At 38.9% G+C, this 26,951-nt stretch overlaps 1 protein-coding gene across 1 annotated transcript in view; it reads right to left on the bottom strand.

The window, feature by feature from the left end:
* The window catches only part of RGS20 (regulator of G-protein signaling 20), a 77,444-nt gene that overhangs the window by 21,026 nt on the left and 29,467 nt on the right, over positions 1 to 26,951 (bottom strand). The window contains exon 2 of the mRNA XM_008572055.1: positions 3,137 to 3,285. Within this exon, the coding sequence (XP_008570277.1) occupies positions 3,137 to 3,285 (149 nt within the window). The remainder of the gene's footprint in view (positions 1 to 3,136; positions 3,286 to 26,951) is intronic.

Genomic DNA, 26,951 nt, shown 5'->3' with positions numbered 1-26,951 from the left:
AAAAAAAAAAAAAAAAACCCAAAAAATAAAACCTTGAGTGGCACCTGGGTTGTATTTTCCCAGCATTAGTACTGCCTGACTTCCTAGGCTTCTTTTGTAAGCAGAACACATTTCTGCACAGTGGGTATGAAAAAGTGAAGAGGAAAGAAATGATGAGTTTTGATGCAAAATTCCTAAGAGAACTGGAAGCTATACTGTGAACTGAATAATGCAGCATGTAAGCCTTGACATTTTGTCTTATTTTTTTTCTCAATAGTTTTATTAAGGGATAATTGATATACAGTAAATGCATATTTTTAAAGTATACAATTTATTAAATTTTGACATCTGTCTACACACATGAAACTGTCACCACAATCAAGATAATGAGCACGTTCAGTACTCCCGAAGTGTCCCTTTGTGATCCCTCATGCCCACCTTCCTCAACCACTGCTTTGCTTTCTGTCACTGTAGTTTAGTTTGCATTTTTCCCCACCTTAAACCTTTATCATTTCTTTACCAAACCTTTATCATTTCTGTATCATTTCAAAATCCTCTTTCCTAGGTGTATTAGTCTGTTTATGTTCCTTAAAACAAAATACCTGAGACTGGTTGATTTATAAAGAAAATGCAGTTTATTGCTTACAGTTTCTGAAGCTGGGAAGTCCAAAGTCCATCTGGTGGTGGTGACAGTGACCCAGGGGCCTCGCATTGCAAGATGGTGGAAGCAGAGAGAGCAAGACAGACTCTCTTCTTTTAAAGCCCTCGGAACCACGCCCCTGACCACCATTTTTAATCCATTCACTACTGCATGGTCCTACAATCCAATCACTTCTTCAAAGCTCTACCTTTCAATTACGATAATAGGATTTCCCTCTCTCTTAACAGTCACAGTGGGGGCTATGTTTCTAACACATAAAACTTGGGAGACAATTCAAGCCTCAGTGAGTTTTGGGGGGACATAATTCAATCCACTACACTAGGTAACTGAAAGTACACAATAAATTGTTAATTACAGTCACTGCAGTGCTATGGAACAATAGATCTTACTCCTCCCATTTAGCTGTTTTTTTTGTATCAGTTAACTAGCCTCTCATGATACCCCTGCCTGCTACTCTTCCCGCTCACTGGTAACCACCATCTACTCTCTCCTTCTGTGAGATAAACTTTCTCAGCTTCCACATAAGAGTAAGAACTTGCGGTATTTCTCTTTCGACTTATTCTACTTAACATAATGTCCTTCAAGCTCATCTATGTTGATGCAAATGACAAGATTTCATTCTTTTTATGGCTGAATAGTATTACATCGTGTATATATACCACATTTTCTTTATCCATTTATCTGTTGACGGACACTTAGTTGATTCCGTATCTTGGCTATTGTGAACATGCTGCAATGAACATGGGAATGCAAATGTCTTTTTGACATACTGATTTCCTTTCCTTTGAATATATACCCAGTAGTGGGATTGCTGGATCATATGGCAGTTCTATCTGTAGTTATTTGAGGAACCGCCACACTCTTTTCTATAATGGCCATACTAATTTACAGTCCCACCAACAATGTAGAAGAATTCCTCTTTCTCCATATCTTTGCCAGCATTTGTTATTCTGTCTTTTTGTAACAGTTATTCTGAGTGAAATGATGTCTCACTGCGGTTTTGATTTGCATTTCCCTGAAGATATGTGATATTGAGCATTTTGTCATATACCTTTTGGTCATTTGTATGTCTTTCTTTGAGAAATGTCTATTCAGCTCATTTGCCCATTTTCAAATCAGATTTTTCTTGCTCTTTTCTCCCTCTCTCTCTCTCTCTCTTTTTTTTTTTTTTTTTTTTTGCTTTTGAGTTGTTTCTATATATATTCTATATATATTCTGGGTATTAATCCCTTGTCAGATGCATAGTTTGCATCTGACAAGGGATTAGCCAATTGTATCACTATTCAGTGGGCTGTCTCTTCACTCTGTTGATTATTTCCTTTACTGTGCAGAAGCTTTTTATTTATTTATTTATTTTTTAAAAGATGACCGGTAAGGGGATCTTAACCCGACTTGGTGTTGTCAGCACCACGCTCACCCAGTGAGCAAACCGGCCATCCCTATATGGGATCTGAACCCGTGGCCTTGGTGTTATCAGCACCACACTCTCCTGAGTGAGCCACAGGCCAGCCCCAGTGCAGAAGCTTTTTAGTGATACAATCCCATCTGTCTATTTGTGCTTTTGCTGCCTATGCTTTTGGGGTCTTCTCCATAAAATCTTTGCCCAGACCAATGTCCTTAAGTGTCTCCCCTCTGTTTTCTTCTATTAGTTTTACAGTTTTAGGTCTTACATTTAAGTCTCTAATACATTTAGAGCTGACTTTGGTATATGTGAGAGATAGGGGTCTACTTTCATTCTTCTGCATAGGGATATCCGATTTTCCTAGAACCTTTTTATTTTATTTCAAGATTGTATTATTTTATTTTATTTTATACTAAGTGGTGGGCACAAATCAATCCTCCTTAATAAAGTTCACAATTAGCTTCCCACAGAATATTTTAGAAATGCACATTTTAAAAAAAGGATTCATCTTACAGATTGTTCCGCAATCCAAATACACAATAGCTCGGAAATCAACGTTTGGAAAGCAAAAGTCAATGTAAAGACAGACTAAAACAGCAAGAACAGTACAGCTTTTATATGGCTCAGATTTTACAGTTTTCTTACTGCATCATCAGTACCAGAAATTTGTTCCTTCAGCTGGCTCCATTGCTCCAGATTTAAGGAAATACCTCTCTTCCTGGTTTCACTTCACCTTCTGGATCCATCCAATATTCTCTAATATCAATTAGAACTTTCCCTTTGAATCCTGAACAGGCCTCATTTTCCTATTCTGCAACATGTTTTCACCTCTGCTTTTGCTGCTCTGTTTGGAAGGTAACAGAGCTCTCGAAGTTTCTCCAGTCTTTTGTTTCTTTAAAGGTTTTTCTGGAGCAACTTGCTGTTTTCCCCTTGAGAGCTAGACAGACGTAGCCAATTGTAGTTATTTTTCTGGGTGTCCTTCAGTGTTAGGCATACAGTGGTTGCTTAAAACACTTTCTGAATTAATCATAAGCTGGCACTATTCAGGGTGCCATTTCCCAGGAACGCATTAGTAAAAAAGCCCCCAACCTTACCAAGAACAGCTGCAACAGCAGCACCAGCAGAAGCAGCAGGCATTGGACCCTCGACTCCCCACTCCATGCTGGCCCGGGGCAGAGCCCGGGGTCTCCTGGGCAGCAGGCATCTGCCGCTTCCGCATCTCTAGCCGTTCAGATCCCATGGGCTGCAGCAGGGCAAGAGAAAAGGGGGAGGGGGGATGTGGGGCAGAGTTATGAAGACGTAAGCCCAGGCATTCAGGTGTTTGGCTCATTGAGAAGGTGCAATGTGACTATATCCAGGTCATTTTTGCTAATTCTGGTAAAGTTTGGTGCTTAAAATCTTAGAATACCTTAATTTATTAAGCACTTATTTAATGTCTAGCATCTGCCAAGAGTTGTGATAAATTCTAGGAATAAAATAGCAAGCGGAGGATCCCTGCCCTGAGGCGCTCACAGTTCAGTAAAGCAGGCAGAGAAGCACATGCACTGAAAACCCTGCAGTAGGTGCTGCTGCAGGACACGTCCCGGACCCAGCGTTCGCTCTGGGCTGAACAAAAGGGAGCAGTTATAGGTGACAGCTTCATTACAGCTGCCCAAGAGACCAGCGCACAGATATGGGAGGATGCCACGCCCACAAGGTGAGACACTAACACAGCCATCAGAGGAAATGCCAGAAATGTCTGAGGACAGACTGAGGACATTCAAATCTCTACCAGCTGCATCACCTCGCAGAAGTTACCCAACCTTACTACGTGCAGAGCGCTTAGAGCACTGCCTGGAACATAGTAGTTGCTCAATTATTCCCAGGAAGCAAGGCAGAAGGGCTGGACTGTGGCCTGCCCAGACCTGCCCTGCAATCTTAGGGACATTGCCTCTTGCCGACTTCCATGGAGGTCAGGCCATGGGACACAAATGATCTATGCCCTTCAACCTCTGTCCTTTTGTGAGGATTACAAAAACGTATGAAGGAGGGAGGTGTAAAAGCAGCCAAAGAGACAACTGCTAAGCACGTTTCTACTTTTGATACTATCACTTAATTCTTGATGCAGCTAATTGCAAGCTAATATCAAAGATACATTAAAAAAACGTTAAACAGGGCTTCGGAATTAAATTCTAGATTTATTATTTTATTCCAACATTAGATTTGTCTAATCCTATCGACTATTACATAATGCTATATGCCATTGCACTTGTTTTAATTATTCTAATTTTATCTTATGTTTTTTATATTGGGTAAGTCAAGTTCACTTTATTTACTTAAAAGTTTGTTTTTTCATTCTGTTTTTGGAAGTGGGGAGCTGTCCTTTTCTGTATTTTCCCCAGTTGAATTTTGGAACCAGCGTATCAAGTTCCAAAAATATCATGTTGGGATTTTGATTAGGACTGCATTGAATTTACAGATTTATGAGAAGTGACATTTGAGTTTCCTTTAACTTCTCTGGTATGTAAGTTTCAGGATAGCAAGAGAGAGCCATCAAAGCTTTTTACTGCCAGTTGCCGGGGTTCCAGGGGAAGAGGGAGGGAGGAAGGATGAACAGGTGGAGCACAGAGGATTTTTAGGGCAGCAAAAGTATTCTGTACGATACTGTCAAGGTGAATACATGATGTTATGCATTTGGCAAAACAGACAGAAGTGTACAACACAAACAGGGAACCCTAATGTAAGCTTTAGTTAGTAATAGTGCTTCAATATTGGCTCATGATTGTAACAAAGGTACCAAACTAACATAAGACGTTAATAACAGGAAAAACTGTGTGTGTGTGTTGGGGGGAAGTATGTGAACTGTCTGTACTTTCTGCTCAATTTTTCTGTAAACCTAAAACTGCTATACAAATAAAAGAGTATTACTTATTTTTTAAAAAGGGTTTTACTATCCTTTCATCCACAGTGAAAACAATGCTCACAACACCCAATACTGTCCACAGTGCCCCACCCTGGACTGAGAGTCCAGGGTTCCTGAGGTGGTGAGTCAGGCCTGGTCAAAAGTGGAGGCAGAGACATTTGCCAAGCTCACAGCCACATGTCATGGGCCCCACTGGGAGGAAGCTGGCTTTGAAGGCAGAAGGAGTTCTAACCCCCTTTAATGCTCCTAGGGCAGAAACTCTTGGCTCAAGTGACTCCAGGCATCATGTTCTCACCCATTTGTGGCATTTCTTTTCCTTCTTTTTCCTCTCCTTTTTTTTTTTTTTGGCGGCTGGCAGTTATGGGGATTGAACCCTTGACCTTGGTGTTATCAGCACGATGCTCCCCCAAGTGAGTTAACTGGCCAGCCCTCATCTGTGACATTCAGTGGAGACACAGACTTGACCGTGGGTTTACTTCATTCAGGACACTGAATCACAAGGACAAGACAGCACAATCTCCAAACAAGGATGCTTTGAACAAAACATGCTCCAAGTAATATTTTATAAGAGATATTGATGCAACTTGCCTCATTAAAAAAAAAAAAAAAAAAAAACCCAATTGCTTCCCAGAAGTAAGAAGGATTGGGACATGGTACAGTCCAAGGGTTTAAGGGACTCCTACTTCAACATCTTTTTTTTTTTTTTTTGTCTTTTGTCTTTTTCCGTGTCTGGCAACGGATCGCAACCCTCAGTGGTGCCCCCGTACCGGACCGGGGACCGGCAACGGGATTGCAACCCTCGGTGTTGCTCCCGCGCCTCGCTCAGCCAGTGAGCGGGCACCGGTCTGTATGTGGGATCCGAACCCTCGGGTGGGAGCGCCGCCGCGCTTCCCAAGCGGCGCACTTATCCAGTGCACCACCTGGCCGGCCCCCTACTTCAACATCTTTGCAACACTGGGTCTTCCCAATCAGTAGATGAACTATCTATTCATTTGAATCCTCTCTTATGTATAGTTTAAGAGTTTTCTTCAAACAGGTATTGTGCATTTTTGATAGGTTTATTCCTGAATATTTTGCAGATTTTTGCTATCGTAAATGATATCTCCCCTCACCCCCAGCTGTAGCATAATAGTTACTTTGGAGTATAGGAAGGCTAAGAATACTATACTGAATTTTCTGATAGTTCTAATAGTCTTTCTGTTGATTCTCTTGGATTTTCTGGTTAGATGGTCATACTGTCTGTAAATATCACACCTGTCTTTTTGCTTCCTGTACCTTTCTAAGGTATAACATCTGTCCTCACCCTAATCTTTTCTCATTGGCCAGAAAGTTCAGTAAATATTGAAAAGTAGCAATACTACTAGGCACCATTGTCTTGTTCATGACTTTCCTTAATAGAAGATTAGTAATGCTTTGATGAGATGTATGATGTGTTGGAGTTTTCTGGAAGAAGATAACTTTACAAGTCAAGCCAGCTTTTTTCTACTATTTATGTAGTATAAAATAAGTTGTGCTAGCCTGTCTTACTAGTTAACATATTTTATTTGTTTATACACACAAATTTCTTTGTAGATGCCTTGAAGAATCTTAATGATTTCGTGAGCAAACTCTTGGAGAACATAATAAGTTCACTTCAGAACTCAAAAGTGAATTCTATCAACGTCTATTCTTATACATTTAAAAAAACAGCCATATTGAGATCTAGCAGACATACAATAAACTGGATATGTTTAAAGTGTGTAATTTGATAAGTTTTGACATGTATACACCCGTGAAACCGTCACCACCATCAACGGTGAACACATCATCACCCTCAAGTCTCCTTGTGCCTTTAGAATCCCCCTCTTGTCCTCTCTCTCTCATTCCTCCCTGTCCTGGCAGTTGCTGACCTGTTTTCCCTCACTATCCATTAATTTGCATTTCCTTGAATTTAATATAAATGGAATCCTACACTATCTACTCTTTTTGTCTGGCTTCCTTTACTCAGCATAATTATTCTGAGATTGGTGCATGTATCAAGAGTTGGTTCGTTTTTATTCCTGTGCAGTGTTCCGTTGCAGGTATGCACCAGTTTGCTTATCCATTCACTTACTTATGGACTTATACCTTTCTTTTCTTTTTTTTCCCCTTTTTGTCTTTTTTTACTGACCGGTAATGGGATCGCAACCCTTGGTGTCGCGCCCGTACTGGGGACCGGCAACGGGATCGCAACCCTTGGTGTTGCGCCCGCACCGCGCTCAGCCAGTGAGCGGGAACCGGTCTCCACATGGGATCCGAACCCTTGGCGGGAGCGCCGCTGCACTCCCAAGCGGCGCACTCTCCAGTGCGCCACCGGGCCAGCCCGGACTTACACCTTTCTGATGGCTGCTGAAGATTAAATATATAAGACATGGTCTTCTGCTGAACATTTTGAAATGAGAGAAAGAGAGGGATGTGTTGCTGAGACTGTGTTCGGCTTTACTGTACAATACACATGTGTGACACATCTCTGCAGTTTTTCTTCCATATTGAATAACGCTTGATGGTTACATTCATTGGCAGTCTACTGGATTAGTTCTGGATTGTTGACCATTTTTCTAATTTATAATTTCTCATGATTTTTTTTCAGTGTTCTGTGTCTCAATTCATCTTCGTGCAGTTTTGATTTGGTCTCATAATCTGTTTAATCTCTTTAATTTTTCCTCTGCATCATTAGCACTACTTATATAGTTTCTCAGAATTCTTACGCATGGCTTAGCAATTTTGACATGTTAAATCATTTAAAGATTCAATAAGTAAGTATACAGAAATACATGCTATTCTTGCAAAAATGTACTAACAACCTATCACCTCTCTGTCCCCCAGATTTAAAATGAATGGCCATGGCTTTCACTCAATTAATAAATGATAGATTGTTTAGTGGCGAGTGGTCATTTATACCATACCCTGCTGAGCTGTGGTGAAATATGACAGCCCGAGGGGAAGTAAAAGTGTTAATAAAACACGAATATTAAAAAGAAGCAAATGTTGACAGTAATTGTTGAAGTTGTGTGATTAATGCATAGGGCGTGTTATACTATCCTCTCTTCATTTATGTATGTTTGAAAATTTTCTTAATAAAGTTTTTAAAATGTTGAATTTTATTAGATTTAAAAAATCTATTCATATGAACATATAAATTTTCTTCTTTGAATAGTTAACAAAATGAATTACATCAATGCATTTCTTAATGTTGAGTCACTCTTAATAAGCAAACTCTTCTTAGGTCTAAAATATAATTATTCTTTTATTATACTGCTGAAGTTAATTTGGTAATATTTTATAATTTTTTTTTTTCAATCTATCTACCTATCTACCATCTTAACAGGGGAATTATATTTTTCCCTAAACATTTGATAGACTTTGCCTGTAAAATTACTGGGATCTTTTAGAAGTGGCTTGTTGACTATTTAATCTCTTCTTTGACTTTTATTCTTTTCACAGTTTCTTCCTATTTTTGAATCAATATGGTATCTTTTTTTTTTTCCTGAACAAAACAAAACAACCCATCCATTTCATCCAGTTTTCAAATTTACTGGAACTTGTTATTAGTCATCTTATAATTGAGAGAACAAGATGCTTTCAGTTACTGCAAGCTTATTTAAAAGACAAATATGTAGTTGCTTATGGAAGAGTTGCATATTTAGTGTCACTAATAGTTTTAGCAAATAAATCTTTTTAATACAATAGGTATTAATATGAAGCCTAATAACATACATTAAATGATTGTTACCTATTTGCAAGATTTTAAAAATATGCTACTGGTGTATGTATTAATTCAGCTAGTCTCTTCACACACCAGTGTATGATGTGATCAGCCAAACCAGCTTCACACGTCTTTTCCTTTGCCTTCACCATATCTGGGGGGGGAACTCTGTGCATTTCATTTCCACTCACTTTTTCTAAATAACACACAATCAGTGTTTCTTTGTTGCTGCTATCCCATTCCTCTTTCAAATGCGTCTCTGGCAGACAGTGCTGGGCATTGTTTCCCATCTGCAGGGATGACCTAAACATGGTACATGCATCACCCAGGGACTGGCTGCTTTCATTTGAGGCTCCGAAGTTAGATGAAGTAAAATCAGCATTAGCAATCTCAGATGCTTTAGTCTGTAACTTATGGCATTTTGAAAGCAGCCTGAGGAAATGGGAATAAAACAGGTTGGTAGCGTATTAAATATTTCCGATCTCGACTAAGAGATAATCCTACTCAAACACGTCTTTTCCAAATTCCTAGGAACCCAACACTTAAGAGGACTTTCAAAGTTCAACTGAAAGCCAAGGCAAACTCTTAATCATTATCACAATCTTTAGAATTAAAAAATTTGGAATTAAAAGCAGTAACTACTTGAAAAAAATTTAAAAATTTTCCCACTAATTGTAATTAGCTCAGAAAAGTTCTATGATATTTTCTGGTAGAGTTGGCTGGATTCCACTAATAGCTATTATTTTCATTATAGTTTCCATATTCTGAAAATAGCCATTATTGAATTACACATTGGGAATATGATGAAACATCAGAATTGTGTGGAAAGAAAAAAATCTCTTATTTCTTAAGGCCTAAGCCCCAAGTTCCTGTTCCATAAGAATATAGAATCATAGATGAGATTCTGATTAAGAAGAACCAAGAACCTAAAAGACATAAATTCAAAACCCTCCTCAAAGACCCTTAGAAACAGGATCCGAACATCAGGGGACAATCGAGGTCCCTGGAAGACCTAGACCAGAATACAAGGAAGTTTGAGAGGACAAATTCTCCTGGAAAAGACTCAAATCCCAAATCTATTTATACAGCTTTTGAGTTACTTTTGCCTTAACAAATCTTGGCTCTGGAAGTGTTTTCCCTTTGGGCGGTACTGCTAGGTAGTTAAATAACAGGGCCTCAGTTAGTTAAATCTTTGTCAGAACAAAGTACTACCACAGAACTCCTTGGTACTATCTCTGTTACCTGCTGTAGACACTGACCTTAAACATCTTATCAGTTTTACCTGCTAACTTTGTTGTCCTGTACAGCACCATCTATGGTCCATTTTCCTGACCACTGTAAATCCTGCCACGGGCTTCATCATTGCCCTATCCAAATTCTGGTTCATATTTTTTCTCTTCCTGGCTCCTGTGTCTTGTTGATCCATTCCACCCATCACTTTCTATCCAGAAAGAACATTACAGGGACACTAAACGCTAGGGGACTGAAGTGTTTGAATTCAAATTCAAGGCGGGCTTGGGGCTCTGGTCAAGCTGGGCAGTGAGCTCCCACTTTGATCTCTTGTTCTGTTCGGAGCAAAAGCAACGACAGGTGAGGAAAATCTAAACACATATGGCAGACCTCAAAACCAGATAAGTCTATCCAAATACTAGAAAGGTGATGGGAATGTCAGTGGTCAGGGTGGAAGCAGTGGGCCTGCTTGGCTCTAGGTACAAGAAACAGGCAGAGGTAACGTTAGTCCAGAAAATTGACCCAGGTTAAATGCTGAACTGGAGCTGCATTCACTGCTTTCAAGGCTGAGAGGAATCTTCTCTTCCTTACGAAGGAAGCTTATAAAAAACAACTGTGGCTGACCTCTGCTATGGGCCTACAAGTGGGATGTGGAAGGATTCATGGTCAGGAAGGAGCCAGAACTTCTTGTGCTGAAATCAAATTTGCCATATTGTCAGTATTACTTGGGGCAGAAATTCTGAGTTGTCATCATAACATCTTCTTTCAGTAGAATGCCCAGATGTCCAGTGGAGGAAATCTTAATGTGTCTAGACAGGTGCCGTGGGTAGAATGTGACCCAAAAGTTAATATGTTGGAAACGTGATACCCACTGTAACAGTTAAGAAAGTGGGAAATCCAATTATGGTATTTGATAGGTGGGGCCTTTAGGAAGTGATTGGATGGTGAGGACCCTGACCTCATGAATGGCCTAATCCATTAATGGGTTAATGGTTTAATGGGTTATCAGGGAGTGGTTCTGATGGCTTTGTAAGAAGAGCAAGTGAGCAGGTTAACTCTCTCGCTCATGCCATTCTCACATGATTGCCCATGTCACCATGAGACTCTGTAGAGAGCTTCCACCAAGAAGAAGTCCCTCACCAGATGTGCCGCCTGGACTGTGGACTTCCTAGCCTCCAAAACTTTAAGAAATAAATTTCATTTTCTTTATAAAATACCCAGTTTCAGGTATTCTGTTATTAGCAACAAGCAACAAGCAACAGAAAATGGACTAATACAACAAAAATAAGTAAAAACTGAGGAATACAGAAAAAAAAATCAACAAAAAATAGAGAGAAAGGGAAAAAAAAGAAAGTAAAAGGAAAAAAGAAAGAAGGAATTCCTTTAAAACTTGCAAACCAAAATTCCAAAACACATGAAGAAATATAAGGCTAAGAAAGATAGCCACTGAACCCACCCATTGGAATATGAACTTAATATTATCGAAGAAAATGAAAAATAAAGATTATTATGCTCAAAAAAAAAAAAAAGAAATTTTTTATTTAAAATGTCAAAAAAATTAGGAAACAAAACCAAATAGAAATGTAATAAGAATAGGTAGATAGGAGAAAGAACCAAGTAGAAAGTTTCAAGGACATTAGAAAATAATATTGAAGGATTAATTTAGAAACTTGTGCAGAGAGATAGAGATAAAAAGATGAGGGAGGGGATGGGACCTCCAGTACGGCCATGTGAGAGACTCAGACCCTCTCCCCAGCAAATCAATCATTTTAATGCTGACTTATTAGAAGAAAAATCATTTAAAGTCTCTAGAAATCGACCTATATTGTAGGTAAATTTACATAGAGCAAATGGAGAAACATTAATTCAAGAAAATGTACTAAATGTAGTAAGAACAGTGAGAGTTTGTGGCACTTGAGCAATGACCTGCTCCCGTCCTCCACACATCCAGCTGTGTGTGCTAGAAGATGTGCTCCAGGCTGGTGCAGCCGAGAAGACTGAGATGCCATCTCCTTCCAGCTTCCAATGCAGGGCTCTAGTTTTACCCCAGGAGAGTTGGGCCACCAATGTCTCTCATTCCTCCCCAGCTCAGTGGTCCAGAAGCTCTACTTCAGATAAGTGTGTCCAAGAATACTGAGGCTTCCTTCTCCCTTGCAGGCAAATATTCTACAGTTGGAGGAGCTAGCTGATTAGACCTGCGGCTGCTTGCTATCCCCACCCTAACCCAGTGCCTGCTCCTAGTGTTGGGTGTAACTGCAGGGGAAGCAGGCTGCTGTGGTGCTGAGGTTTTTCCAGGCCTTGAAGACAAAGAACTCTGTAGCTCTGCCTGAAGGAACTAACTTTATTTGGAGTGGAGTAGGGGTTAATGTGCCTAACGTCATTGTCAAAAACATTGGGGATTTTTCTGACAAGCAATTAAGAGGGCACTGGTAGCTCCATGATACTAGTAGCAACAAGTTAAAAGGTAGTCCAGCCCATAAACAACAGAATCAGCAAGGGAAAAAGACACAGGTGGATTCTGGAGGAATCTATGTGCAGGCTTCCTTAGGCTTCCTCTCCTGGGGAATCATATAGAGCACACTTCCTCAGCAAGAAAAATGCAGCAACATGTGTGCTATCTCTGCCCATGAAGCCCACCAGAGACTCAGTGCCCAAGATTTTTGCTGGGGGTTGGCTCCACAGGCATCTTCTGGCTAGCAAATGCCAAAATTCCAGACTCCCAGAAAAAAACAAAAAACAAAAACAAAACAAAACAAAAAACAGGTGTTAAATAAACATCGTATGGTTTGCACAAACGCTCTAGGCATAGTGAGTTACTGCTATCAGTTAAATGTTGATTGAAAACACTCTGGCAGCCAAGTTCCTAGATGCCAACCAAGGGACAATATTGCAAACAGGTTTGGAAAGATTCTAAGGATAGCAATCTCAAGCCTGCTATATTAATTCGTTTCTACACAGGAACAGAAAAATATTTCAAGTAATAGTGGCTTTTAACTTTCCAAATTTGGGCTGGCCCATGGCTCACTCGGGAGAGTGTGGTGCTGATAACACCAAGGCCCCGGGTTCGGATCCCATGTAGGGATGGCCAGTTGGCTTGCTGGCTGAGTGTGGTGCTGACAACACCAAGTCAAGGGTTAAGATCCCCTTACCGGTCATCTTTAAAAAAAAAAAAAAATAAATAAATAAAAATAACTTTCCAAATTTGATGAAAACTACTGACCTACATAACCAAAAAGTGCAATCGACTCCAAGAAGGATAAACACAAAGAGATACATGCTCAGAAACATCATTGAAAGGCAAAGATAAAGCGAAAATCTTAAAGTAGCAAGACAAAAATGACTCATCACAAACAAGTAAATCACAAGATTAACAGCTGACATCTTGTCACAAACAAGAGACCAGGAAGCAGTGGGACAACATATTCAAAGTGGTAAAAGATAAAAACTGTCAACCTAGAATCTTATATCCAGCAAGTTTATCTTTAAAAAATGAAGGCAAAATAAAGATATTCCCAGATAAGCAAAAACTGAGATAATTTGCTGCAAGCAGACCTGCCTTATAAGAAACACTAAAGAAAGTTCCTTAGATTCAAAGTAAGTGATGCCAGGCAGTAAATCAAACACTCCCCACCGCCCCCACCACACACACACCCACATACACCCAACCCCCACATGCTTCAGTAAAGGTGATAATCTAGGTAAAAATAAAAGTATGATTACATGTTTTTCTTTCTTCTCTTTCTTGATTTAAAAATCAATTGCATAAAACAATATCTATAAAATTTTACTGTTGAACTGATAACAGATAAAAATGTATTTGGCAATAATAATGGAAAGCAGGGAAGTAGGAATAAAGTTATATTGGTATAAGAGAATAGCAGCAGAAGGGTTATTCAAATCCATAGGAAAAGATGGAGATAACCAGAAATAGTAAATAAGAAGGTTAATATTTATTTTAAAAAGGAAACTCGGGCCGGCCCGGTGGAGCACTGGAGAGTGCGCTGCTTGGGAGTGTGGCGGCGCTCCCGCCGAGGGTTCGGATCCCATGTGGAGACCAGTTCCTGCTCACTGGCTGAGCACGGTGCGGGCGCAACACCGAGGGTTGCGATCCCGTTGCCGGTCCCCGGTACGGGCGCGACACCGAGGGTTGCGATCCCGTTACCTGTCAGTAAAAAAGACAAAAAGGAAAAAAAAAAAAAGGAAACTATACCTACATTTCTGCTCTTATTTCTTTTCTTAGCTTCTTTAAAAGACATGGGTTTACATAAAGCAATAATTATAAAAAGGTATTACTAGATTTGTAACATATATACACTTAATATGTATAGCAATAGTAGCACAAAAAAATGGGGAGGGAAGGAAGTTTTGTAGGAATAAAGTTATACTAACGTACTGGAATTAAGTTAGTATACATCTGAAGCTGGTTCTGATACATGAAGAAGCATATTGTAAGACCTATAGAAGACACTAAGAAATTAACTCAAAAAATATAGTGAAAAAATCCTTAAGAAATTAAAATGGTATGCTAGAAAATATCAACTTAAGACAAAGGGAGTAAGTAAAGGAGGAAAAGAGGAACAGAGTAGCCATGAAATATATAGAAAATAAAAAGGAAAATGCAGAGATAAATTTAATCGTATCGATGACAACATTAAAAGTGAATGGATTATTTAAAGGTAGAGTTTGTCAGAATGGATAAAAACATGATCCAGCCATATGCTATCTACAAGACACACACTTTAGATTAAAAAATACAAATAGATTAAAAGTAAAAAGATAGAAAAATATATATCTGGTCAATAGCAAACATAAGAGAGCTGGAGTGGCTATACTAATAACAAACAAAATACACTTAAAACCAAAATGTTACTAGAGAGTAAGAGGGACACTTTATAATGATAAAAGGGCCAATCCTTCAGGAAGATAAAACGATTATAAATATATATTCATCTAACAACAGAACCCCAAAATACATGAAGCAAGAACTGACAGAATGGAAGGAAAAATAATGAATGATTCAACAACAATAATAATGGAATTCAATACCCCACTTTCAATAGAACAACTAGATAGAAGATCAAAAAGGATATAGAGGACAGAAGGACACCATAAAGTAACTACACCTCATAGACATCTATTGAGCACTCCACCTACGTTAGAGGAACACATATTCTTCTCAAGTACATAAGTAAATTCTCCAGGATAGACCATATGCTAGGCCATAAAACAGCCTCAATAGATTTAAAATGATTAACATAATACAAAGCATGTTCTCTAACCACAATGGAATTATTTGAGAATTAACAACAGATAGATACTTGAGAAATTCAAAATATGTGAAAACTAACACACTCCTAAAGAACCAAGGAGTCAAAGAAGAAGTCACACACACACACACAAAAATTAGAAAATACTTTGACCTGAATGAAAATAAAAACACAACATATCAAAACTTACGTGATGCAGCAAAGCAGTGCTTGGAGGACATTTGTAGTTGTAAATGCCCCTACATTAAAAAAGGTATGGCCAGATGCAAAAAAATAAAAAATAAAAAAGTGAAAGATTTCAAATGAATAGCCTAACTTTACACCTTAAAAAAATAGAAAAAAGAGTGATCTAGACCGGTTCCCGCTCTCTGGCTGAGCGAGGCGCGGGAGCAACACCAAGGTTTGCGATCCCGTTGCCGGTCCCCGGTCCGGTACGGGGGCAACACTGAGGGTTGCGATCCGTTGCCGGACACGGAAAAAAAAAAAAGACAAAAGACAAAAAAAAAAGACAAAAGAGTGATCTAAAGTTAAAGAACAAAGAAAGAAGGCAATAATAAGGATTGAGTAGAAGTTAGTGAAAGAGAATAGAATAGAGAAAAACTGGATATTTGAAAAGATCAACAAAATTGACAAATTACTTAGCTAGATTGACCAAGAAAAAAAGAAGACTTAAATTCCTAAAATCAGGAATCAAAGATGAAACATTACTATTGATTTTACAGAAATAAAAAAAAGGAATTCTATGGACTGTGTGTGCCAACAAATTAGAAAACTTAGATGAAGTGGAAAAATTCCTAGGAAGTTACAAGTTACTAAAATTTACTCAAGAGGAAAAGGAAATCTTAATAGAACTTTAACAAGTAAAGAGATTGAGTGTAATAATAATAATAATAAAAACTCACAAAGAAAAGCCCAGATTGAGATGGCATCACTGATGAATTCTACTAAACATTTAGCAGAGTATTAATACCAATTATTCACAAATTCTTCCAAAAATGGAAGAAGGAATACTTCCAAACTCATTCTAGGAAGCTAGTATTACCCTGATACCAAAACTGGATAAAGACATCATAATCATATCTTTTGAATACAGCTACAAAAATCTTAAACAAAATACTAGCAAACTGAATTCAGCAACACGTAAAAAGGATTATACACCATGAATCAAGTGAGATTTATCCCAAGAATGCAAGGTCAGTTTAACATCAAAAATCAACCAATGTAATATTGATAGAATAAGGAACAAAAATAGACATAGAATGCAACAGACACAGAAAAAGCATTTCAAAATTCAACATATTTCATGATAAAACACTCAGTATAATAGGAAGAGAAGGAAGTGCTATGGATTGATTGAATTATGTCCCCAAGTTCATTTATTAGAAGCTTAATCCCCACTGTAACTGTTGAGGATGGGAAATCCTATTGTGGTAATTGAAAGGTGGAGGCTTGAAGAGGTTATTAGATTGTAGGACCATGCCATAGTGAATGGATTAAAAATGGTGGCCATGGGCGTGCTTCTGAGGGCTTTAAAAGAAGAGCACATGAGAAGTGAGTCTCTCTGCTCCACCATTTTCTGACATGTAAGACCCCTGGGTCACTGAAGTCAACATCAAAGAAGGCCTTCATCATAAGTGTTTCCTGGATTTTGGACTGCCCAGCCTCTGAAACTGTAAGGAATAAATTTCATTTTTTTATAAATCACCCACTTCAGTGTATTTTGTTATAAGCAACAGAAACGAACTAATACAGAAAACTGGTACCAGAGAAGTGGGGTGTTGCTTATAACAACTACCTGAAAATGTGTAAATGGCTTTGCAACTGGGTCTTGAGGAGATGCTGGAGGAATCTGGAGGAACAGGCTAGAAAAAGTCTAGATGCTGGTGGGGGTTTAGAAGACAAGAATACTGGGGAAAGTTTGGAATGTTTTAGAGACTAGTTAAGTGGTGGTGACTGGAATGCTTATGGAAATATGGACTGTAAAGAGCATTCTAGGAAGATCTCAGATAGAAATATGAAGGAGTTTTTTGGAAACTGGGACAAAGATCACCATTGCTATGAACTGGCAAGGAGCTTGGCTTCATTTTGTTCATGCCCCAAAATTTTATGGAATGTGGAACTTAAAGATACTGAGCCAGGGTATTTGCCAGAAGAAATTGCTAAGCAGCAAAGCATTAAGGAAGCTGCATGGCTGCTTGCAACAGTCTATGCTGAATTATGGCAGAAAAGGCATGACATAAAACCAGAATGTATATTTAAAAGGGAAGCAGAGCATAAAGATTTGGAAAATTTGCAGCCTGGCCATGTGGTAGAGAAGAAGAGAGCATTTTCAGAAGAAAAATGCAATGGTGCTTAGAAGATTAGTACAGAAGAAATGTATTATCAAGAGAAGGGGGAAAAGCCCTGAAGGCACTGCAGAAGTCTCTGGGGCCAACCCTTCCATTTTGGGCCCAAAGGCCTAGGGAGACAGAATGGTCTTGGGTAACAGGCCTGAGGCACCCTCCACGGGCTCACTGCCCAGGGCCAACCCAGGAAGCTGCTTCTAGCACCAGCACCCCAGCTGCTGTGGCTGCTCCAACCATGGCTAAATTGGCCCCAGGTGTGGCTGGACTCACAGCTTTGGAAAATACAAGCCGGAAACCTCCGTGACATCCACGTGGTGTTTTATATGTAGGCTTGCAGAATGCTAGAGCTATGAAGGCTTGGAAGCCTCCACCCCGATTTCAAAGGATATGTGGAAAAGTCTGGGGACAGAGTAGGAGATTTGTTGCAGGGGCGGAGTCACTACACAGAGCCTTCACTACAGCAATGCAGAGCAGAAATGTGGGGTCGGAGTTGCAGCAGAGAAACTCAATCAGCACCAGGCCTAGTGGAGCCGTGAGAGCAGGACCACCATGGAAACCCTAGACTTGTGAAACTACCAGCATGCAACACCAGCCTGCAAGAGCTAAAGCATCACCTGAGACCAGGAAAGCCTGTGAACCTGGGGACCCAACCCCCACACCAGCATGCAGAGGATGTCGAACATGGGGTCAAGGTACATGATTCACTAGCTTTGAGATTTAATGCCTGCCATGCTGGGTTTTGGACTTGTTTAGGACCTCTTACACCTTTCTTTTGGTCTATTTCTCCCTTTTTGATTTTTTTTAAAATTTATTATTTATTATTAGCATATTCATTCTTACAAATCATATTTCTTTTTTTTTTTCCTTTTTTGTCTTTTTTCGTGACCAGCAACGGATCGCAACCCTCAGTGTCACGCCCGGACCGGACCGGGACCGGCAACGGGATCGCAACCCTCGGTGTTGCGCCCGCACCTCGCTCAGCCAGTGAGCGGCCGGTCTGTATGTGGGATCCGAACCCTCAGCAGGAGCGCCGCCGTGCTCCCAAGCGGCGCACTGTAGCAGTGGGCCACCGGGCCGGCCCCAAACCATATTTCTTTATGCCTTTTACCTGACCTATCACTTGCCACACCCCTTCCCTCCCTTCCCCCGTCTCAGGTATCTTCAGGTTTGTTCTTGCCTTCTGAAATTTCAATGTATTGTTGTGGTCTTTCTTTCCTTCTTTCCTTCCTTCCTACCTCCCTCCCTTCCTTCCTAGCAGCCAGTTATGAGTAAGAACATGTGGTATTTCTCTTTCTTTGTCTGGCTTATTTCACTTAACATAATCTTTTCCAAACCCATCCATGTTTCTGCAAATGGCAGAATTCCATTCCTTTCTATGGCTGAATAGTATTCCATTGTGTACATACATTTCACCTTCCCCATCCGGCCATCTGTTGATGGACACCTAGGTTGGTTCTGTACGTTGGCTACAGTAAATAGAGCTGAGATGAACATGGGAGTGCAGGTATCCCTTTGACATGATGATTTCATTCCTTTGGATACATATCCAGCCAGTGGGATCACTGGACCACACAGCAGTTCTATCTGTAGCTGTTTGAGGAAACTCCATACTGTTTTTCATAGTGGCTGCACCAATTTACAGTCCCACCAACAGTGTAGAAGAGTTCACCTCTCCCTGCATCTTTGTTAGCATTTGCTGTTCTCGGTCTTTTTAACAATGGCCAATCCAACTGAGGTGAGATGATATCTCAATGTGGCCTTGACTTGCACCTCTCTGATGATGGGTGATGCTGAGCAATTTTTCATGCACCCATTGGCCACCTGTATGTCCTCCCTTGAAAAGTGCCCATTCATCTTTCTTTCTCATTCTTTAATTGGATTATTTGTTTTTTTACTGTATAGTTGTTTGAGTTCTTTGTATATTCTGGACATTAATCCCTTGTCAGATGCACAGGCTGCAAATATTTTCTCCCATTCTGTAGGCTGCCTTTCTGCTCTGCTGACTGTCTCCTATTGGAATGAGAATATGTATCCTATGTTTGTCCCATCATTGTATCTTGGAAGTAAATAACTGGTTTTGAATTCACAGATGGGACTTTGAACTTTGGACTTTTGAATGGAAACAAGTTAAGACTTTGGGGATGGAATGAATGTGTTCACTTGTAAGATGGACATGAACTTTAGGGGCCAGGGATGGAATGCTGTGGATTGATTGAATTGTGTGCCCAAGTTCATAGACTAGAAGTTTAATTTCCACTGAAGCTGTTGAGGGTGGGAAATCCTATTATGGTAATTGAAAGGTGGGGCCTTGAAAAGGTGATTAGATTGTAGGACCATGCTGTAGTGAATGGATTAAAAATGGTGGTCATGGGCATAGTTCTGAGGGCCTTAAAAGAAGAGCATATGAGAAGTAAGTCTCTCTCTGCTCCACCATTTTCTGCCATGTGAGACCCCTGGGTCACCAAAGTCATCACCAAAGAAAGCCTTCACTGTAAGTGTTCTCTGGACTTTGGACTTCCCAGCCTCTGAAACTGTTAGCAATAATTTTTTTTTTTTTTTTTTTTTTTTTTTTTTGTGACCGGCAACGGATCGCAACCCTCAGTGTCGCGCCCGTACCGGACTGGGACCGGCAACGGGATCGCAACCCTCGGTGTTGCCCCCGCTCCTCGCTCAGCCAGTGAGCGGGAACCAGTCTGTATGTGGGATCCGAACCCTCGGCGGGAGTGCTGCTGTGCTTCCCAAGCGGCGCACTGTAGCAGTGCGCCACCGGGCCGGCCCAAAATTTTATTTTCTTTATAAATTATCGAGTTCCAAGTATTTTGTTACAAGCAACAGAAACGGACTAACACAGGAAGCTTTCTCAGCCTGATCAAGGGCATCCACAACACACCTGTAGATAACATTATACTAAATACTGAAAGACTGACGGCTTTACCTCTAAGGTCAGCAGTAAGAAAAGAATGTCTACCCTCCCCACTTCTATTGAACACTTTATTGGAGGCCACAGTCAGGACAATTAGGAAAAAGAAAAAAATAAAAAGCATTCAAATTAGAAAGGAAGTAAACCTATTTCTATTTGCTAATGACATGATCTTGTGAACAAAAAATCCCAAGGATTCCACTAAAAATTGTTTGGACCTAATAAGTGAGTTCAGCAAAGTTGCAGGATACAAAGTCAACATGCAAAACTAAATTGTATTTCTATACACTAGCAATGAACATTCTGGAAATAAAATTAAGAAAATAACTCCAATTACAATAGTATCAAAAAGAACAAAATAATTAGAACTAAATTTAACAAAAGAAGTGCAAGATTTGTACACTGAAAACTATAAAACATTGTTGAAATTAAAGAATATCTAAATAAATGGAAAGATATCCCATATTCATAAATCAGAAGACTTAATGCTGTTAAGATGGCAATATTCTCCAAGTTGATCTACAGACTCAATGCAATCCCTATCAAAATCCCAGTGGCCTTATTTGCAAAAATTGACAAAGGTAATCCTTAAATTCATATGGAAATGACTAGAATCCAGAATAGCAAAAACAATTTTGTTTTTTTGTACATTCTTCCAGATAACTGTACAACGTATACATTTTTAAGAAATGAGAGCATGGTATACCATAGTTCTGTGCCTGTGTGTTTTTACCTGACAAGGTCTCTCTATACACTTTTCACATTAGTGCTTGGGGATCTACCGCTTATATAGATACGAATAGGTTTTCTCCAACTTAAAACAGTCCCAACAGCTTGGTATCTCAGGCATGGCAAAGGCACAACTAAAATACTTTGTTTATATAGTAATGATTTGCTTATATAGTGTTCGAGAATATCATGAACATTCATTTATTTATTCAGTATATAAGAGCAGATGTAGAAAAGTAGACAACCTATGAAGAGTCTAATAACATCTTAAGAAGTTTTCTTATTCCTTCTACAGGTAGTATAAGCTATCACCCCAAAGCTAAGCATAGCTAGGGGGCAGAACTTCTGTGCTTAGCAGAGTAGGGGGTGAGAACATTTAAAACAAAAAGGGACATTTTGTTTGAACATCATATCACATATAAGTAATGATTATACTTTTGTTGTGCTACAGAGTTTTTTCTAGTCCTTTTACTGTACCACATGTACAAAAAGATAGTTCCATTAATATCATATCCAATTTGATGAGCAACCTTCAAGGCCTATTAAGATAAATAAGGCTTTATATTTGCATAGGGTTTATACTTGTATTTAGTCACGTGCTACATAATAACTACGTTTCAATTAATGACAGACGACAGGTACGACCATGCTCCCATACGACTGCAATGGCTATACCATATAGCCTAGGTGTGTGGTAGACTGTACCAGCTAGGTTTGTGCAAGTACACTCTATGCTGTTCGCACGACGACGAAGTCAGCTAATGATGCACTTCTCAGAACTTATGCCCGTTATTAAGTGTATTACCTCATTTCATCCTTCTCACAACTCTGTGAACCACTTAAGACTGTGGATACTTCCACTTTGCAGGGGAAGAAACCGAGGCTTAAAGAGGCTCAAATCATCTCCCTGAGGTGACACAGATGGCCTGTAACCCAGGTCACCGAGGTGTCAATACAATGCTTTGTCTTCATAACCACCCAAAGTTCAAGTAGCTCTTCAGAAATTTGACAGCTCAATGTAGACATGTGGATTTAAAAATACACAATGTGATATTTTCTGTTATGATGTTTACTTTTGCTTTAACAGGATCTAATACAGTTCTTATTTTTTAATACAAGGGAGTTTAAGTGATTTGTTCACAGTCGCATGACTAGATGATAGCATATGCAGTACCAGAATCCTACAAACTTCTCCCCACTCCTGCCAAAATACACACAATGTCACTCTCTTTCCACAACATCGAGCTGTTTCCCTTGGAACTGAACATATTTTTATAAACACTAACATGCACTTAGATCTACAGACACTCAAACCAACTTTTCACATTTCTTTTTGCCTCAAAGCAGAAATTATTTGCAAATGAAATGAATAGACATGAAATCTCATCAAAAGCAGAACACTAATTTAAACCCGAGCTTGAAAATAGTGAAACTAATGGGATAATATCCCAAATAAAATAGGAACACATGCTGGTGAACATTTGACTCTGCTTTTATCCAGAACATAGAGGTGCAAGAGGAAAATGACAGCTCCCCTGACTTTCCAGTGCTTCCTCCATCCCCAGAAGTAACCAACATGAAGATTTTGATGTGAATATTTCCAGAACCATTCCTAAGAATTTAAAACACACAAGCAACTTTAGTTTAAAACATAGTTGTACTATGTTTATATAAATGTCATTACACTATATGTATGGTTATATTTTTTACTTTAAAAATGACTCAAATCTTCTGTGACAGTATGTATAGCTCTGTCTCTTCATTTTAATGGTTGGATAGTATCTTATAGTTTATATGCTTTTAAATATCATAATATATTTACTATTCCCCAGAGACCATAATAGATTCGCAGAGTTGATTATGTAAAAATGCCAAACTTCTGAACCACAACAAATAATGTAAATAAGGCTGCCCCTGACCAATTATGGGAAAATTTAAGTACAATAAGAATATCAACTGCGATGAATTGAAACACATCAAATATGTGTAAATCCATGAATTCATAATGACACTAAAAAAAAAAATTCACTGATCAGTTTTAGAAGATGTTAGGGAAGCAACTGATTTTGAAACTGATAAGGAGAAAAAAGTTAAGTTCTGATTCTACCTTTCTTATACAAACAGTACTTCAGGGTTACCTAATAGTTGATAAGGGGAAGTTTCTCTTTTAAAAAGTTTGCCAGCTAATAAATGAAGGAATAATAAATAAAGAAATCACACACACACTACAAATATATATATATATATATATATATATATATATAAAATATAAATTCAAATCACCTATGAAAGAATGTTCAGTTTTACCAAAAATAAATTTAGAAAACTGCTGGCATTCTCAATGGAGTTATCAGAAAAATTATATGAACAGTAGTTGAAAGCCAGTAAGATGAATTCATCTGGGAGAAGAATGGAACTATGTGAGCTAATAAAGGATTCCATAAGTATTGAAGATGCAATATTGAAACTAAGTGTGATTCAAGAATAAAGATTAAAATTTACATAGCAGAAAATCATGCAAGGAACTGTGATGCTAATGAAGACCAGTTATCACTTTTCACCTATCAGATTGTCAGTATTATCAGGATTGTCAGTTATATACATTGTAAGTGGGGATTTGGATAAATTTATTTAAATCCCAACTCTGGCATTGATTAGCTGTGTGACCTTGGGGAAGTTATTCCAACTCTGATCCTTGGTTCCCTCATCCATAGAACTGGGATAATAAGTAACCTGAAGGTAAATATCAAACGCAGAAATATCAGTGAAGCACTTCAATTCAATGTGCTTGTAAGATATTCAATAAATGTTTGCTAGATGGTTATTCTTATGCATAGGAATTTGTAGTCTTGTGATTTGTGTTGCTATTATGAATAGGACATGTTGCCCACATGAATTTTCTTTTTTGCGTCATCCTTGTCCAGTTTAAATCTTCTTATTCTCCTGTCTGTTTAAGCTGGAAAGATTTTCATCTGTTTTCATGCACTGGAACATCACAAGCACCTGTTCTTTAGAGACGTAGTAGAACCAGTGAAATCATCTGGGCCTGATGCCTTTCTTAGGGACAAACTTCTTTTTTTTTTTTATTGGCAGCTATCCAGTAAGGGGATCCAAACTCTTGAAAGGACAAATTTCTTAATAGCTCTTCAATTTCTTCCATATTTTTTTGTGTGATTAGGGATTTTCTACTTCCTTGTGACTCAATATTTTAAATTTACAGTTTCTCAGAAAAGTATCTGTTTTATCTGAGATTTTCAAATATATTGGCATAAATTTGTGCATAGTATTTACTTTTGATTTTAAAAAATTCCTGTTTCCGATTATGTGCCACAACTCATTTCTGATGGTTTGGGTTTTCTATCCTCTTATTTTAATCAGATTTGTCAAAGATTAGTCTGTAGTTCTGGTTTCCAAAGAACTGGCTTGAGGTTTTATGGCTCAATTTTATTTTTTAAATGTGAATTGCATTAACTTTTGTTTTTATTTCTATTATTCTTTATTTACTTTCTTTAAAACTACTTTGTTAGTTTTCAACTAACCCCTCACACTAAATTCTTAGTTCATTTATTTTCAGTCATCACTGTTTTCTAATAAATGCATTTTAGGACTATATATTTTTTTATCCAACAATTGCTTTGATCATATCCTATGAGTTTTGACATGTAGCACTATTTTCCTGTCCAAGTAGCTCAGATCTAATACCTTACCTGCAAATACCTCAGACCTAATTTCAGCTCTGATTTCTTTTTTATCCAAGGTTTTTTAGAAGTTTGTTTTTAATTTCTTGACTAGCCTCATTGGTTTATAATTTTTTTTACATTGTGATTAGAAAATGTGTCCTGTACAATTTTAAAATTTTTGAATTTATTGAGATTTCTTTGTAGCTTTATTTAATAGATTTGCCTTTTCCAGAGTATCATATAAATGGAACCATACAGTAAGTAGACTTTTTAATTTGGCTTCTTTCACTTAGCATAATGCTTTTGAGATTCACCCAAAATTGTTGTTGCATGTATCAGTAGTTCACTTTTTATTGCCAAGTAGTGCTCAATTGTGTGGTTATATCAATTTGTTTATCTAGGTACCTGTGGATGGACATTTGGGTTACTTCCTGATTTTGGTGATTATGAACAAAGCTTCTAGAAACATTCGTGCAGAGATTTTTGTGTGTGTGTATGTGGGAATATATGAATAAGCAAACCAAAGTGTTTTTCCTATACTCTTATTCAGCAACAATCAACACTTCTGTGACCACACGTCTGTAGGTTTCTCCCCACCAGCAAGCAAGAAATCAGTTCTTCAGTGGGTGCCAGCTGGGTGCCCTCCAATTCAATTCTGGCGCTATCGGCCTGGAGATAGCATCAGATCCCACAGGTTGAGGGGCTCAGTCCTACAAGATTGCCCCCCACTTCAGAGGCCAGTCACAAGTGCAGGCCTCTGGAACTTCTGACCAACTGGTTTTAAGTTGGGGCTTCCATGACTGCCTCTTTGGGTTCAATTAGATTAATTTGCTAGAGCGGCTCACAGAACTCAGGGAAACATGTACGTTTACTAATTTATTTTATCAGCACCACGCTCAGCCAGTGAGCGAACCGGCCATCCCTATATAGGATCCGAACCCGTGGCCTTGGTGTTATCAGCACTGCACTCTCCCGAGTGAGCCACGGGCCGGCCCTACTCATTTATTTTAAAGGATATTACAAAGGATACAGATGAAGCGATGCATAGAGTGAGGTATGGAGGAAGGGCGCAGAGCTTCCAGGTTCCCTCACTGGCCACCATCCAGGACCCTCCATGTGTTGAGCTATCTGGAAGCTCGCTGAACCCAGTCCTTTTGGGTTTTTATAGAGGCTTCATTACATAGGAATGATGGACTAAATCATTGGCCACTGGTGATGAACCTAACTTTCAGCTCCTCTCCCCTCCCCAGAGATTGGGGGCTGATGCTAAAAGTCCCCACCCTCTAATCCTGCCTCTGTCTTTCTGTTGACCAGACCCCATCCTGAAGCTATCTAGGGGCTGTCAGTCACTAGTCAATTCATTGGCATACAAAAAGACACTTAAATTACTCTGGAGATTACAAGGATTTTAGAATTGAATGCCAGGAGAAGGGTATGAAGATCAAATATATATCTCACAATATCACAGTATGTTTTCATTTCTCTTGGGTAAATACTTATTGGGTCATATAGTAAGTGCATGCTTAGTAGCTTTATAAGAAAATGCCAAACTGTCTTTGAAAGTGGCTGTATCTTTTTCCATTCCCACTAACATCGAATGAGTTTCAGTTTCTCCACATCCTTGTCAGTGGTTAGTGTTGTCAGATATTCCCCCCTGCCCCCCGTTCTAATACGTGTAAGTGGTAGCTCTTAGTGGGTTTGATTTGCCTTTCCCTATTGACTAATGTTATTGAGCATCATTTCATATGTTATCTGCAATGCATACATCTTCTTTAGTAAAGCGTCTTGGTAAAATTTTTTGGCCCGTAGTCTGAAACAAGAGCGCCTTCATATATTAGCTTCCTGCTCTGGCTGGTAGCAGTGCACACAAACTTTTGCTGGCTACTTGGTTTCCTTCATGTTCTTTACAGTGCTTTGCTTGATTCTGTTTTACATAGAAGTGTTCAGCAAATATTTGATGAATCATTGGAGAACTAATAATGTATCCCTCAGTGTTTCTTGTCATGACTCAGTGTACCCTACTCCTCTCTGTTTGATAACACACGTGGGAACTTATTGAAATATATCAACCCATGCCAAGAAGGCATTTCTTCCTGCTCTCTTCGACTACCC

This window comes from Galeopterus variegatus, unplaced genomic scaffold, assembly GCF_000696425.1.
Source record: "Galeopterus variegatus unplaced genomic scaffold, G_variegatus-3.0.2 Scaffold750, whole genome shotgun sequence".
In the NCBI taxonomy this organism is placed as follows: domain Eukaryota; kingdom Metazoa; phylum Chordata; class Mammalia; order Dermoptera; family Cynocephalidae; genus Galeopterus; species Galeopterus variegatus.
The sequence above is the reverse complement of the archived record's forward strand: the minus strand, read 5'-3'. Positions and strand labels throughout refer to the sequence as shown.